The sequence below is a fragment of the Diadema antillarum genome, unplaced genomic scaffold (genome assembly GCF_040938485.1).
Source record: "Diadema antillarum isolate AM-2024a unplaced genomic scaffold, OU_Dant_1.0 seq00000341_RagTag, whole genome shotgun sequence".
NCBI classification, from domain to species: Eukaryota; Metazoa; Echinodermata; class Echinoidea; order Diadematoida; family Diadematidae; genus Diadema; species Diadema antillarum.
The window spans coordinates 683,947-699,511 of NW_027271354.1; the positions used below are offsets into that span (position 1 = coordinate 683,947).

The 15,565-nt window shown below is 37.3% G+C and overlaps 1 protein-coding gene across 1 annotated transcript in view; it reads left to right on the top strand.

The window, feature by feature from the left end:
• The window catches only part of LOC139730887 (putative receptor-type tyrosine-protein phosphatase mosPTP-1), a 269,592-nt gene that overhangs the window by 240,104 nt on the left and 13,923 nt on the right, over window positions 1–15,565 (top strand). The window contains exons 15-19 of the mRNA XM_071641763.1: window positions 7,297–7,387; window positions 9,077–9,153; window positions 10,959–10,995; window positions 11,740–11,837; window positions 12,276–12,410. Coding sequence (XP_071497864.1) covers window positions 7,297–7,387; window positions 9,077–9,153; window positions 10,959–10,995; window positions 11,740–11,837; window positions 12,276–12,410 — 438 coding nt within the window. The remainder of the gene's footprint in view (window positions 1–7,296; window positions 7,388–9,076; window positions 9,154–10,958; window positions 10,996–11,739; window positions 11,838–12,275; window positions 12,411–15,565) is intronic.

The following is a 15,565-nucleotide window of genomic DNA, read 5'->3' on the forward strand; positions in this document are numbered from 1 at the left end:
TATTAGTAATTTCAACTCCATGCTTAGTTTATTTAAAGACAAGAAAACAACAACAACCTGAAGTAGGCATAAGGGGAAATGGTTTTGAACACACAAGGGGAATATTTAAATATGAAGAGGTTTATTTCACTACCAAATTGTGATTCATTTCAAGTTAATAGTTTGATTCATGTAGATCTCAATAGAATTGTCATCTCTAGAGTACACTTGGAAATTTGATGGAATGTACACAGGGAAATTTGATGGAATGTAAAAAAGGTCTTGCAAAAAACAAATAAGCAAACAAAACAAAACAGAGGTCCGAGCTTAGGTATCGCTCAGACAGTTGAAAGTCAATCAGTTCCAGACACATGATCAGTTCAATGCTTTGATGTGCTTGACGTGTGTCTTAGGGGTAACACAGTGACCTTTTGCACCTGTGAGGAGGAACCACAGCCCTGCAGAAGAATAACAGGGCTCTTCAAGGAGATGATGAGGGACCTGTTTGACAATTTGAAACCACTGAGACCATTTGTCAGCACACAAAAACCTCAACATCTTTCAAACACATTCAGCAAATCTTTGCAGCTGCTGGTTCACGCACTATATGATCTCATCCTTCAGTAAAGAGACAGATCATGAATTTGTTTGGTTTGTTTTATATGTTTTGCCTTTTGTTTGTCTTACTCTCATTGCATATTAATGTTATTATCTTTTTTTTGGGGGGGGGAAGGCTTGAATTGATAGACACAATATCATCAGGGCTCAATATTTGGCAATCAAGTTACGTCTAATAAAAAAATACATATGGGGAGACATATTCATAAATTGTGTGCTGCATGGGATTGTCATAAATGTTGTATAGCAGACACTCTATGTGATATTAAAAATATAGCAGCATGAGCCATTAGCTCTAAATAGGGCACAAGAGAAAAGCATCTCTCTGATATGATAAGAGCATGACATCATAGATCTATCCAGGCTTTTTACTCATCCTGGCTTCCTTGATGGGAAAAGTTAGAATGTTGACATTTCTCAGTCCAAGAGATGTGGGCAAGAAGTGTGAAGATACTTTGCATATCTATGACATTGCATAGGCAACCTATCACCATGTATTGTAGAAGATGTATCAGCGCATCACCTCTACCACACATATACATTTGTATGTAGTGCAATGTAGATGAGAAATTAGACATTTTCATCAGACAGTGATGTAACAACAAGATTTTTAAGGAAAAATCTGCATTTTTATTTTTTCAATTTTTTTGTGCTCAAGATTGACATGAGTTACTTCTTCAGTGTTTTGTTTGTTATTGAATATGAGTATGAAGAAAAGCTTGTCAGTGATTCTTTTTTTAATTAATATATGACTATCTATTTAATGTTGCAATGAATCCAGTGTGCCACACACATTGCTGTCATCATTAGGTATCATGTGTGGAAAGACAGTTTCAAATTTGTTTAATTTGGCCGGTAAACACCCGTACAGTAGAAATTGATAGGTTGGGTAATGTCATCACCGAGCACGCAAGTTAATACCAACGAAAATGGAAATTTCCCTTTTCCAAATATAACTTGTCCCAAGAGCTTGTGTCAGTTTAATGTTGCAGCTAATCAAGCCAACCTTGCATTTTAGGAAAAAAATATATTGAGGTGAGAAAGTGGGCGATCATGTTTTAAAGTCCCGCTTTAAATTTTGGCAAAAGTTTAATTTTTCCCCCATGAGAAGCAAGACGTAAACTTGTATTTGAACTGAATATTAGCAAGTGCGAATTTCAGTTCGATCTTTATCTTCTGCGGAAACCACATCAAGAGGAAATTTCAAAGGGACTGTGGAAGATCGTATGTGTGTGTTCCAATGTACATGTAGGGACATACGAATGAATATATGGGATATGCTGATTTAATAAAGTTCTATATCTTTATTAGGGGATGGTTTAAGAATTATATGCTGGTGATTTTGTTCTTCTTCTCCTCTTAAAAACAAAAATATTTTCTTTTTAAATTGATGAGGAAAGACAAACATCAAGCAATACTTTTCCCTACTTTTTTTGTTGTTGAAAAGCTGTTTTTATTTTGTTTCTTGCTTTTGTTCAATATACTTAGCCCTGGGTTTTTTCTTTCTTTGCCTCACCATTGTGTTCTTCCATTATTTCCTCTTTTAATGTTAAGATGAAAAGATGGGATGTGAACTTTCTTTACAAGGTTGGGTACATGTATAATTAGGAGTGGGGTGGGGGGGGGGGGCATTCACTAGACAATTATTTCCATCTTCAAATAATTGAGCAAAAGGTTAAGATGACACATGTATCTCATCACCTAACAAGGAAGAGCAGGAAAGAGGGAAGGGGGTGAAGGGTCTCCATGGCAACCTGCTTCTCAGTGACGCACAAGTTAATATTCACAGGACGAGAACTTGGAAGGAACTGTGTAGCCTGGGTCCCGTTTTTGTTGTTGTTGTTGTTGTTTGTGAGTGTTCCAGCAGTGTTGGGGTCCATCTAAATTTAGAAGCAGGGCAGATAAGCTTGCAGTGTGCGATAGGCAAGGAAGAATAATAGTCAAAGTTGTCATTTTTCTTTCTTTTTTTTTTAATGAAGAGCAGGTGGGCTGTAAGTTTTTCGTATCTTGGGTAATCAAAGTTGAAGGAAAGGCAAAAGGAGAGCTGTGCTCACTGGTGTTTGTGATGCAGGGAAGACCTGTGAGAGATCCCATGTTCCTCCATTGAGCTCATATTGGCTTCCCCCATCCTGTCTTATCTGATTCTTTAGGACAGACCTCTGGTGGATACTCCAGAAACTTTGCTTCAAATTCTAAGATACTGTATTAAAAAAGTGGACATTTTTGCTGTTTTGAAATTTTCATGCATTTCGCGCAACCAGAAACTGGCACGAAAATAAAAGCATGCTTATATTTTTGCCTGCCTTATGATCCAGTAGTTGATGTCCTGATATCATAGAATTAAAAACATGCGGAACTCTTCTCACCTGGCTCTGCGCAAAAAATTAATCGTGCAAAAATATCCACTTTTACAGTATACTTGCAATACTTTCCAGGACACTGACAATTCAGCATCGTGTGATCATTTCTTTTCCTTTCTTTTTTTTTAGATAAAATGCTATGTGTGCACACAATCTTTGACAGTGGTTGTAAGACAAAAAAATAAATGAGAATATCCCAGTCCCTATTTGTAAACAAGACTCATATTTTGAAAATCAAGATTAATGTGATACATGTACTATATGATTTGATATGAAGGATGTAGCTTGTTCTCATTGATTTGTGTAAAAAAAAAAAGGTATTTAGTGGAGATTTGTGTGTAGTTCATTTGGAAATTTGTCAGGTGATGACATCATCACTGCTGCCAATTTGAGTATTTAAAGTTGTATTACAGATTAATGAAAGCATGGACAACTAAACTTTAATAACTTTTATGTACTTTAGATCTGGTTTTGATGAGGCCTGTATCCCATTTGGTCTGTTTAACTTTACTGTTCACTAAAGAAAACTAGAAATTGGTGTTAAATTGCACTTAAGGCAAGATAGCAATAACAGAAGTTAAGTATACTGTAAAACACGATATATTCGCGGCATGAAATTTTCGCGAATTGGAGCCGACAGCCTTTTTCGTGGCATGAAATTTTCGCGAATTGCTACTGGCATTCAATGCATGTAGTGTAGACAAAAGCTTTCGCGTGCATTTTAATTTCGCAAATTTTGGCGCTCGCGAAATTCGCGAAATTAAAGTGCACGCGAAAATTCCTCGTTTTACAGTACTCTCTGTACTGTAAATTACCAGACATTTTCACATGCATGAAACTTATGCAAATTTCGTGAGGAGCCACTATTTGCGAAAGTAAAATATACACAAAAGTCATTGTCTAAGCAATCCATTGAATGCCAATACAATGCTGCACACCAACATGGCAGGCAATTCGCGAACGTTTTGTGCCATGAAAAAGGCCATAGGCTCCAAAGCTTCTGGTTTTACAGTAACTGCAATATACTTCGTATGGTTCAGATTTTGAGGTGGTTTCATGAGTAATGCTGAAATAGACACTGCAGTTTGCATTTCATATGACTGTCATTACATCATGGTAGAATGAGGTTGCCCTATGTTCTATTATTTGTGTGTGCATTTGTGTGTGTGTGTGTGTGTGTGTGTGTGTGTGTTCTTGAATGAAAGCATGACTGCGAGCAAATTAATGTATTTGTGTGCGTGTGGTTGTGTGTGTGTGTGTGTGTGTGTGTTTGTGCGTGCGTGTGTTCGTGTGTGTGTTGTTTGTGTGTAATGTAATAATTATGAGTTAACTTCCTTTGTTTTGTGACCTTTTGATAACCTCACTGAAGTCATACCTGTACACGCCTACCCACCTTCCAAAAACCATATTTATTTTTTTCTTTGATGCCACTTTTATACCTAAGTTGTAGACCCTACCTCATCCTCAATCTACACTTCTTAAATTTGATTGCAAGTGTTGCTTGGGTGAAATTCATAATTTGCAATGTCCTGTTGTGGCCAGAAATCCAGCAATGACAGGCAACGCTGTGATCTCTTCCTTTTGCATAACACAACCAGATAAATAGCCAATATGACAGGAACAACAACAGCAGACCACAAAGCTAGTGGTTGAAAGGGGTAAAAAGTGAGTCATACTTGGATGTTTCTGCAATTTGTATAATATTCATTGTGGGGAATGCCAGGAAAGCCAACTGTGGCACAACCCACAGACGGAGTGGTTGGAAGAAACACTGCAGCTCTTACTCCCCTCCTCCACCCCCCCCCCCCCCCCCCTTGGCAGCATTGCAGTAGACACAACTAACCAATTCACCCTCAGAGGCAATCATATGTACAAACAAATTAGATCTGTAACCATGAATCAACAATTGGACATCCAATGAACTATCTGATGAAGGGTAGAATTCTTGGTTCCTAGTTTTTGTGTGGACTTTCTTAGTTTGGCCATTAATACTGTAAATAATTTACTAGATATTCTCAATCCCACACTTGTGATATAAATGTAGATTGATATATAGATAAACCACTTCAGGGAATTTATGCTCTATCTTTTTATCAGCAGATAATATTCTTTTCCTTCTTCTTCTTCTTCTTCTTTGTGTGGCACAATGTGCCTGGTTGACACCATCTGCTGACTACTGTAAAACACAATATTTCCGCGGCATTAAATTTTCGCAAATGGGAGCTGACGGCCATATTCGCAGCATGAAATTTTCATGAGTTGCCTCTAACATTCAGTGCATATACATTGTAGTGTAGACAAGATCTGTACCATGCATTTTAATTTTGCGAAACTCGGCTCGCGAAATTCACAGAATTAAAATGCATGCAAAGATTCCTCGTTTTACAGTATTGCTAGTCACTTGTGGATAGCCATGAGGGGTCATCGTCAATCGCCTATTTTCTAGTTTGGGGTATCATGTGGGATGGACCACTTCATCAGATTTATATCACCCTGCTCTTTTGCAAGAAAGTGCAGTAGGATCTTTGATGTGTGTGAGTCGTGACTCCCTCACACACAGGTCCTCCAATGGAAAATCTTATCCGAGGGACAGAGTGTTTTGCTTCTTACAAGAGGGGACGGCATGATTACACACAGCATGGCTCAGCTAGACTCTATAGCCCAAATTCACGAAGGTAGTATAATTGAAACCATGGTCAAACCATGGACAATTTATATGGAGCGCCAAGTGTCGCAAGGTCTATTTTGTTACGAAATCAGTCATTTCGTAACGAAATGACAACATTTCATCGGCGAAATGATCATTTCGTTAAGGAAATGAACATTTTGTCAACGAAATAGACAAACTGACTTATTTCATAATGAAATAGGCCATGCAACACTTCGCGCTCCATATACAATGTATATTGTCCATGGTTTAAACCATGCTTTCAATTGTACCACCTTTGTGAATTCGGGCCTATGGGACTTGAATCTGAGCCATATGATTGCAAGGTAGATGTAGTACAGACTGATCCACATCACCGCCGTAGAGCAGGGAATAATTAACAACGACGTCTTCATTTCAATGTCAACGAATTTTGGCAAGAACTTAACATGTAGACAAATGGGCATACATATCAATCGGTTCTCATCATCCGTACTAATATATCATCTGAAAGAATAAGGTTAATCCGTTGTCTCACAAAGCGAGGTAAAGTCGAGTTTACCTGGCTTCGTGAGACAACAGATTAACCTTATTCTTTCAGCTACTACCAGCTGATGATGATGAACAGCTTCTGTACTATCAATTCATCATCGTGATCTGAAATGTGGTTCACTCTTAAACTAGCCATTTTACCACAAACTTCAGAAGTGTGTCGGGACCTGTTTTAATGTGCATGCCAGCGTGCCAAAAAAAAAAGCAAAAACAAGAGGAAAAAAGACCCAAAAGATGTACAGCCACTTGGCTTTTGACATTTTGTGGCATCCTCAGCTTCTGGCTAGCCCCACGGGGAGAAGATTTTGAGGGGCCGCCAGTGTGAAACTCATCCCCGGGTCTGCTCGCAACATGCAGATCATTCAATTTCCTCTCGCTCTAATAGGCAGTGAAAAGAGCCATGTCACACAACATGAGCTGACTAGATCCCTGATGCATGGTCTCTGTGAGATTCGGTGGTCCTCCAATATCCTCTCCCATCCATTTTTTTTTTCCTGTGCATCAAAAAGAGATGAATCATGGACAATGTAGTGGTGATTGTGCTAATCATGTATAGACCCACTGAACACATACTTTGTATGCAGCTACACCATTGTACAGTGTATGTCCATGGTACAACATATTTTCTGTACATATTACTGTAAAACATAATATTTTCGCTGTATGAAATTTTTGCGAATTGGAGCCAACAGCCATTTTCATGGCATGAAATATTCGCGAGTTGCCTCTAACATTCAATGCATTTAGCGTAGACAAGAACTTTCGCATGCTTTTTAATTTCGCGAATCTTGGCTCTCACGAAATTCGCGAAATTAAAATGCATGCGAACATTTCTCGTTTTACAGTACATCTATGTAGTCAGTTCATTTTTCCGAGTTATGAATTTTGTAGACTTTTATCCTCGAAGATGTTACTCGTGAAAAAGGTCTTTGATATCATTTGTTAGACAACATGTTCAATGCTCATTTATATCAAAATTTGTTTTTTTTTTTTTCCTTAGTTAAATAGATAAAATGGTGCAAAATTTGAGCTTCTGTTTCCCAACTGCTTTCTGGAGAACAAAGGTCACTAGGGATGAGCACATGAAGTGATTTATGTTTGTTTGTTTGTATGTTTCTTTCCCTTGTGTATCTATTACAGGAAATCCAGAGAGTTCCTACATCATTTCCATCTGCAGCAAGTACAGACCCTGTCAACAAACCCAAGAACAGATACACCAACATTGTAGCATGTGAGTTAATTTTTGTTTGTTTGTTTGTTTGTTGTTGTTGTGGTTGTTGTTGTTGTTTGTTTTTGTTTTGTTTTTTTTTGGGGGGGGGCGAGTCATGATATCTTAATGTACTAAATACCAGTCACTTTGAAGTTGTTTTTAAATAGCAAGACTTCGATCTTCCTACATGTAAACTAGCTGCCATGAAATTTGGAGAAAGAGGAGTATGATGCTAGTGTGTGTAGCTTCACAAATATGTTACCTTTATAAGTAAATATTATTGTCATCTGTTGAAGAAAAAAACAGTTTGATTTTGAATCTAATGTACATTCTTTGTGTAAAGAAATCCTATGCAGGTAAAACAAAAGGAAGAAGAAGATTCTACAAAAGACAGTGTGTTTGTTTAAATGCCAAAGGGGATTTTAGAGGATGATGTATTTGCCAATTTAGATTCAGGAGAATGTATGCCGTTCTGTCAACCATCTGCTGATGTGCATACTTTTAAAAAATAACAATCATGATGATAGATTGATATCCTCTTCAAGCACATAATCCATTGCCTGCATTTTGTTGCTTCGTGCAAGTGGGGGGGGGGGGGGGGGGGGGGGGGGCATAGTAACAGATTTGCATCCAAGAGGATTAAGCCAGGATCTTAATGTGAGAACCTGGTGACTTAGGTGTGCATGCTTCTTTGTCAGGGATTTCCCCCCTTAATTCAGGGATCCACAGGAATCCCCGCTGTCCCCGGTAATCAATCACTTCCTTTTCTCCTCCTACGCCACCGACTTGCATTTTTCTCGCCCATCCGCTGGGTCTGTATCAGTGACAAAGGTTTAGGTGACGACAATCAAGGATGAAGAGTGGCATGAGATTGACACGATGGCTGTGTTTGATTGAAGTGCTGAATGCAGTGTTTGCCATGATTATGATGATGATGGATGATGATGATGATGACGACGACGATGATGATGATGAGAATGATGATGATGAGAATAGTGGTGGTGATGGTGGTGGTAGTGATAGTGATGATGATGATGATGATGATGACAGTAAGATAATGGTGAAATCGATGTCTACGATCCCAATGGTTTCAGTAATGATAACAATGGTGATGGTGTCGGTGATAATAATACCACTTTATATCATATTGGTAATGGCATTATGAACCAGTGATATCATGATATTAATATGACTCTACTCCAGAGTGCTGTGAGGATGATGTACAGGATGATGATCAAAGAATGTGTTTTTAATTTTGGAATGATTGTTTGAGTATTGATGATAATGAAGATGGTGATGATGATGGGGATGATGATGATGGAGATGATGATGGGGATGATGATGATCGAGATGATGATGGGGATGATGATGGGGATGATGATGATGATGATGGTGATGATGGTGGTGAGAATTATGATGTGATGACAGTAACAATGATTATGATGATGACAGCAATGATGATTATGATGATGACAGCGATGAAGATGAGGAAGAGGATCATGATTAAGGATGATGATGAAGGTGGTGATGATGACAATGATAGTGATGAGGATGGTGATAAGAGTGATGATGATGGTGATGGTTAGATCAAAAAGATGAATGATCACAGAGATAAAGATGGTGGTGATGTGTGTATATGACACCAGTATCAGTCATGGGCCTGATTTTTATGTGTTCCCCTCATCTCTTCTATATTCCTCCATGTATTAGACGAGTCATCCAGAGTGCTGCTACAGCCAGTTCCAGGAGTGCCAGACTCGGAGTACATCAACGCAAATTACATAGATGTAAGTAAGATGCTTGAGGACTGTAGCATTCTAAATCCAAACTTGACACATTGAAAGTGAAAGTTCTTCTCTCATTCCATTCAAGGTTTTCATCATGGCTGTTATCTAGTGATAAAGGAACTCTTTGTTCCATTTTCAATAGGAAGTCTTGCTTGTGTGTACGTGCAGAAACATGGCTGCAGTGCTATACATAGCTCTCCTTTACAAAGAAAAAAAAATAATAAATGAACTTCAATTTGTTTTATATTTTAACTTGCCCTCCCTTTAGTAAGATATTTAAAATTGCAGTTTGTAGCATCTTCCAGCTTATTTAGTTGTTTATGTCTAGGTTTCAGTGGGGCGGCTTCCTTTAAAAATGTAAAGCAGTATTTTAGGGTTACTTAATCATCCAAGGTAAACCATTTTACCTATTGGGTTAAAGAAAGACAGAAAGAAAGAAAAGACTCTATAAAGACAAAGGGGTCCATACTAATCTAGAGGTCAGTCTCGGCGGTGTATTCTGGATAGGTGGGGCTTGCCTTAGTTTTTCACCACTCTATTTCTCCATGACCTCGTTGCAGCAGTTGTTCCCCTGCCATCACAAGGAGTTATCCTTTCTGTCAGAATTCTGTGCATGCTGTGTCATAGTACCCTTTAACTCTTCTGTGCTCTCAAGTAGGGAGTTTTAACATCTGTCATGTAAACCTAACAATATATGGGATAAATGTAAGAATATTGTTGCATTGCTTCAGTTATTGTTGTACCATGAGTCCATTGTAACAGTAGAGCATAGCAAAAAACGAAACAAAACAAATGCAAGAAACGAGGAGAATGTACCATCTAGAAAAGCTACATTTGATGAACTAAGTAAAAGACCCAACTACATTTTGCATTTGTGTAATGTGTGTATTGGAATACAATATACAAAAAGGGACTACAACAAACCTGTACGTGATTTACATATATTTGAAGTCCTACGTCTGATAATCATAGTTCTGTGTCACGGTCGGTGCGTAACATGAAGCTCGGATTCAACATCGAGCAACACTTTGCTGCTCCGTGGAACATCTGTTTCAAGGCACCCTGGAAACATATCTATCAACAGTCAAAAATGCGGGCCAAGATTACTGATCCTCACTGAAACATAGAAAAGAAAGGGATAAAACGAATTGATTCCGATGCTCTATCCCCTGTTTGTGTCGCTTCTGAAAACTGATCTGCCGAGGAAATCACAGCCGGGCCTGGCCTATGCTAGTGTGTGCCAGTAACCTGATCGCGCTGCAGCACTAAAATCGATACCCCGGGAGAATTGTGTTACGCAAGCAAGCTTGCATGTTAGCGCGGTACCTTACTATAGATTTTGCCAATAAATCCCTGCATTGCCTTGGCAACTTGATACCCTCATTGGACTGTTGTCATGTTCAGTGAGCTTTTAGTATTTGTTTATTTCAGTTTCTGTATGGCTCTTGACCCATGGGTAGTAAACAGCAAATCATATCAATATAGTGTGCTGTTTAACCAGTGATTTTTCAACAGAAGATTGGAACATGTTTGTAAGAAAACATATCAGTTACTAGGATGACCAAGAAATGCAATACCGTATACAGTGCCTATACATATCTCAGTCATTCGACAGAAATATACAGCATGGTATTTTGTGGACATCACTAGTGTCACATGGCACGCAAAGATTGTATAATGGCAAGTCCACACTTGCAATATACAGATCAAACTGACAGACTGGACAGTGGTACATTGTAATACAATATTTCATAGTCTGAGAAATTAATTTCTCCAAACTTTCTTGTCTTTATCTCATTCCACAGGGCTTCAACAGACAGAAAGCATACATAGCAACACAAGGTTAGTACTCCAGGCTGTGAAATGTGGTCTATGTGGTCCAGAATGGTCCAGAATTCATATTTGTCTTTGAAGTCCATGTATTAATACACATATTCTTCCTGTAGATATTTTCACCCTATTGGGGGCTATCCACCTCGAAATAAAATTTTGAATAAAGAAGCAAGGAAGTAAACTTGTGGAAAAGTTCTAATAGAGCGGGTTAAATGCATTAAAAAGCAACAGATTTCTAATTCTGCATACACTGTATTATCGTGGGGGGAAAAATAAACCAAAGTGAATATGCAGTATCATGTATAAATTCCTAGTAACCTTTTTTTTTTAAATGCACCCAGTTCTTCATTAGCTTACTCTTCCAAATGAACATGATTGTTTTTTTTAATTGCCAAGATACTCAGTAAATATACGGGCAGTACAGAGTTTGTCTTGATCTTGTGGGCCTTTGAATATGCACCCATATTTTGGTATATATATGCAACCCCTGTGCCATAAAACAAAGCCCCTGAATGTAATGTGTCCACATTTAGTAACACATCTTATTCCAGCCTTATGAATCAGAAGATGGCTTCTTAATCCTTTGTGCACTTTGAGTCATGATTGGCACAGAAAACCCCATAGTTTTGTACATGCTGTCCAAAGTCCCTGGCGCAGAAAAGGTTAATGCAGTGTAGCTTTATTCTGTTACGTGCAAACCCTCACGCTGGAACATGACTCTCAAACTGCGATATGTTCCGTTGTGTGCTACAGGTCCGCTGAAATCGACCTTCGATGATTTCTGGCGTCTGGTTTGGGAACAGAAGTCAGTTGTCATCGTCATGATTACAAAGCTGGAAGAAAGAGGAAGGGTGAGTGTTGGATGAAATGAGACCCATAATTAATCATGGTGGTGAAAATTGGAGGAGAATATTGATAATAACAATTGTACTGCAACTACTTCAGTCTCTGACTGCTACTACTGCTATTGATAATAAGAGTAGCAGTAGTAGCAGTAGCAGTAGTAGTAGTAATAGTAGTAGTAGTCATAGTAGTAGTAGTAATAGAAGTAGTAGTAGTAGTAGTAGTAGTTATAGCAATCGTAGTAGTGGTAGTAGTAGTTGTAATAGTAGTAGTAGTAGTGGTAGTAGTAGTGTTGATGAGGATGATAATTATAATAATTGTGATTACAATGATAATATCAATAATGATAATGATGATATCAATAGTGATATTCATTTTTATTGGGATATTTAGTTCTTGGTTCAACTCCTCTTTAAAAAGAAATGTTTTCCCCCTCCTAAATTCAGAGGAAATGTGATCGTTACTGGCCAGCCAAGGGCACTCCCGAGCGCTATAATGAGATCGAGGTCACCCTTGAAACGAAGGAGAAATTTGCCAGCTACACACTGAGAACGTTTCTCCTAAAGCACCGACACAAAAAGGTATGTGTGGGACTTGTAGCATGAGACAGACAATTTTTCTTTTTAGAAGTCGTGACATATTCTGGCAGGGAGAAAGAGAGCTAGCAACATCATTTTGATGTATGTGAATGAATCTTTTGAAAAAGTTTTTTTTTTTTTCATACACAGATATTTGTAGAGAAAATGTACATCAACTTTTATGAGTAAACATTTTTTTTTTTCTCATGCACTGAAATCTATAGAAATTTTACCTTCATTCCCAGCTGTGTTGTTTCACTTTCTTTTTCTATGTCAATCCATCACGTGCAGTAAAGAACTTTGAAATTGTGTCTTATCCAAACTTTCCACCCTATTGTGTAAAGCATTATGGATGTTGCCTATCAGCTGGAGATGGTGACTCTTCTTTAGATTGTATATATACCAGGTATAAGTGAACTGTAACACTCCATCATTATGGGAGAAAAAAATAACAAAATCTCCATTATCTTGGAAGTTAGCTTGTTGCCTTCATGTAATTTTTGTTTGTTTTTACTGGATTTTACCACCAATACTGAACAGGAACACTGATATGTAAATTCTAAAAGGGCGTTTGTTGTATTACCATCCCTTGTGAGCTTTATGATCTATTCATTGCCTTCTTATACCTGTTGCATAAGATCTTGAAGTCAAAGTCAAAGGAATAAAAGGACAACAAATGAAACACATCTTGGTTGTGGATTAGATATCTGGCTGAAATGCTTTTTTTTTTTCAAGCTTTGTGTCTGACTTTGATAAGATATCTTAATGCAACAGCACCCTAATGTGTTTCAGGGTATCATGTCTTTACCAATCTCTATATTGTCATTTTTTCCTCTCTCTCTCTCTCTACTTGCTCGTCTCGGTAATTATTGATGAAGCAGGATGTGAATCCAGTAGGTCTCAAATTCCTTTCCGTTTATCACTTTATTATTTGCACTTCGCCCTTTCATTTTTTGCTCCCATTTTTTTTTCAGTGTTTATGTATCACTTGTTTGGTTGTTTGTTTTTTCTTTCATCAGTGATATAATGCTTTTGATGATTTGTATTGTTATCACAAAAAAAAAAAGAGCTTAAATTTGATTTAATCAGAATCCCATACAAATCTAACTCCTTGTGCTCATTTTAAGAGTTAAGTTAAAGTTTTTGTTGATTTGATGGTTATGATTTCTTGGTTAAATGTAATTTCTTTATTCTTTTCACAAGAAAAAAAGAAGAAAAAAAAACTTGATATCAGATATATATACATATATGTATATTTTTTTTTCCATACTAACTTACATGTCATTTTGATCCTAAGGAAAAAAATTCCAGTGAACATGACTTTTATCACAATAAAACATATGTGAGCACATAAAACAATCAAAATGGAATCAAAATTTTTAATTGTGAACAAGAGGTATTCTTCAAAATTTCCTCCTTCTCTCTTTTTTTTAAAATGCAGTTTGCAGTCATGTGTGTGAAGTTGTGAAGTTGACCCCCACATTCCCTACCCTGCCCAGTGCTCTTTCCTTGTTTACCCATCCTGCGTTGGTAAACTGATTACCAGTATGGTATTCTTTTGGAGAACATTTCATGTGTGACTAGATTCCCTAAAGCACTGCCCCTATAATCTCTACCCCTACCAAACACGTGCACAGAGATACAACTCCAACATTTGAGAGCATGCTGGTTTGAGTGTGCCTGTTGTGTCCTTGTCCTGTGCTTAAGTCTCCCAAGACTCTTAATTTTTCCCTTGATTATTATTCTAAAACTATGGGTCATCATTAAAGTCACATACCTTCTATTTATCACACACACATTCAAGGAGTGTAAATTTACAACAGGATTCATTGTTTTTAGTTTCATTTTTCCCCATCCTACTATAATTATTTCACATGATTTTTTTACCTTTTCATTTTCATTTTCATTCATAAACCTACTCCAAACTAACACTAGCTCCAACCGTTATGTTGAAGTGGAGAGCAAAAACAAAAAACAAAACAAAAACAAAAAGTATCCTCGTGACTTTGGTTTGGCTTTGTTAAGTTTTCATTTTTACTGTAGTGAAGTTTTGTCAAAGTTGATTTACTTTTGCCAAGTTTTTCTGACTATATGCAGAATGTATATCTATTTATATATGCATGACTCTTGTGACTATGTGTCTATGCATTGAGTGTTGGACGTGTGTGTACGTGTATATGTATGTCTGAATTTAGTTGTAGTGCTGCTTATGCCTTGGCCCCCTTGCAATCTTACTTTCATTTCTGGTCATATGGCTCAAGGTGTTGTGAAATGCTTACTGGAAGTCATGTGAAAATGACAAGGTTGAGGTCTAACTGTGACTATTGCCTTCAGAGAAAGGTGAATTCTAATGTTGTTCAGTTTCTAGGGCCTCTTGGCTTCTTTTGCTTTTCTTTTCTTTTCTTGCATTTGTTTGATTAGTGTCTCAGTGTGTTTGTTCAGTGGATGTGTAATGTAATATGTATTTGAAATGATCACATTCATGTATATATATATATATATCCACCACTAGTGATTATAACTCATCGATTTGTTCTTAATATGCAATTTGCCAGTTGTTCGGACCTTTGACATCCATGTGTATCTGATATGGTGTTATCTTCATTTTTACAGCAAATGCCCTGTGTATTTTGTCATTTTAAAGGGGAAGTTTACCCTGAAAACAAGTTTGTGTGAATAGAAGCAGAGAAATTAAGAGGAACATTTCAGTGAAAGTGTGAGCAAATTCTGTCAAAAAAAAGTAAGTTTTTGATTTTTTTTAAAGTTTTGATCAATCAAACACAATTTTTTTTTTCTTTTTCTCTTTTCTTCTTCTTCTTCTTCTTCTTCTTCTTCTTCTTCTTCTTCTTCTTCTTCTTCTTCTTCTTCTTCTTCTTCTTTTTTCCCCTTTCTTTGAAGGCTGTGGTATCTTCAGGCTATATGCTTATTTGACGTCAGTCTTCTGCATTCACTCTCCCAATACATGCGCCATAATTCAGTCAGATCATTTGATTCACTATATCCCAAGTGGTTCCCAATTGATGTGTTTTCTTATTCTTTTCTTCAATCTGTACATTTATATCTCAATTATGTTTGGATGTACACACTGTATGTGTTATTGTCTTGAGAATAAAACGAAATATATATGACTGTATTTCGTTTGTAATATATATTCCATG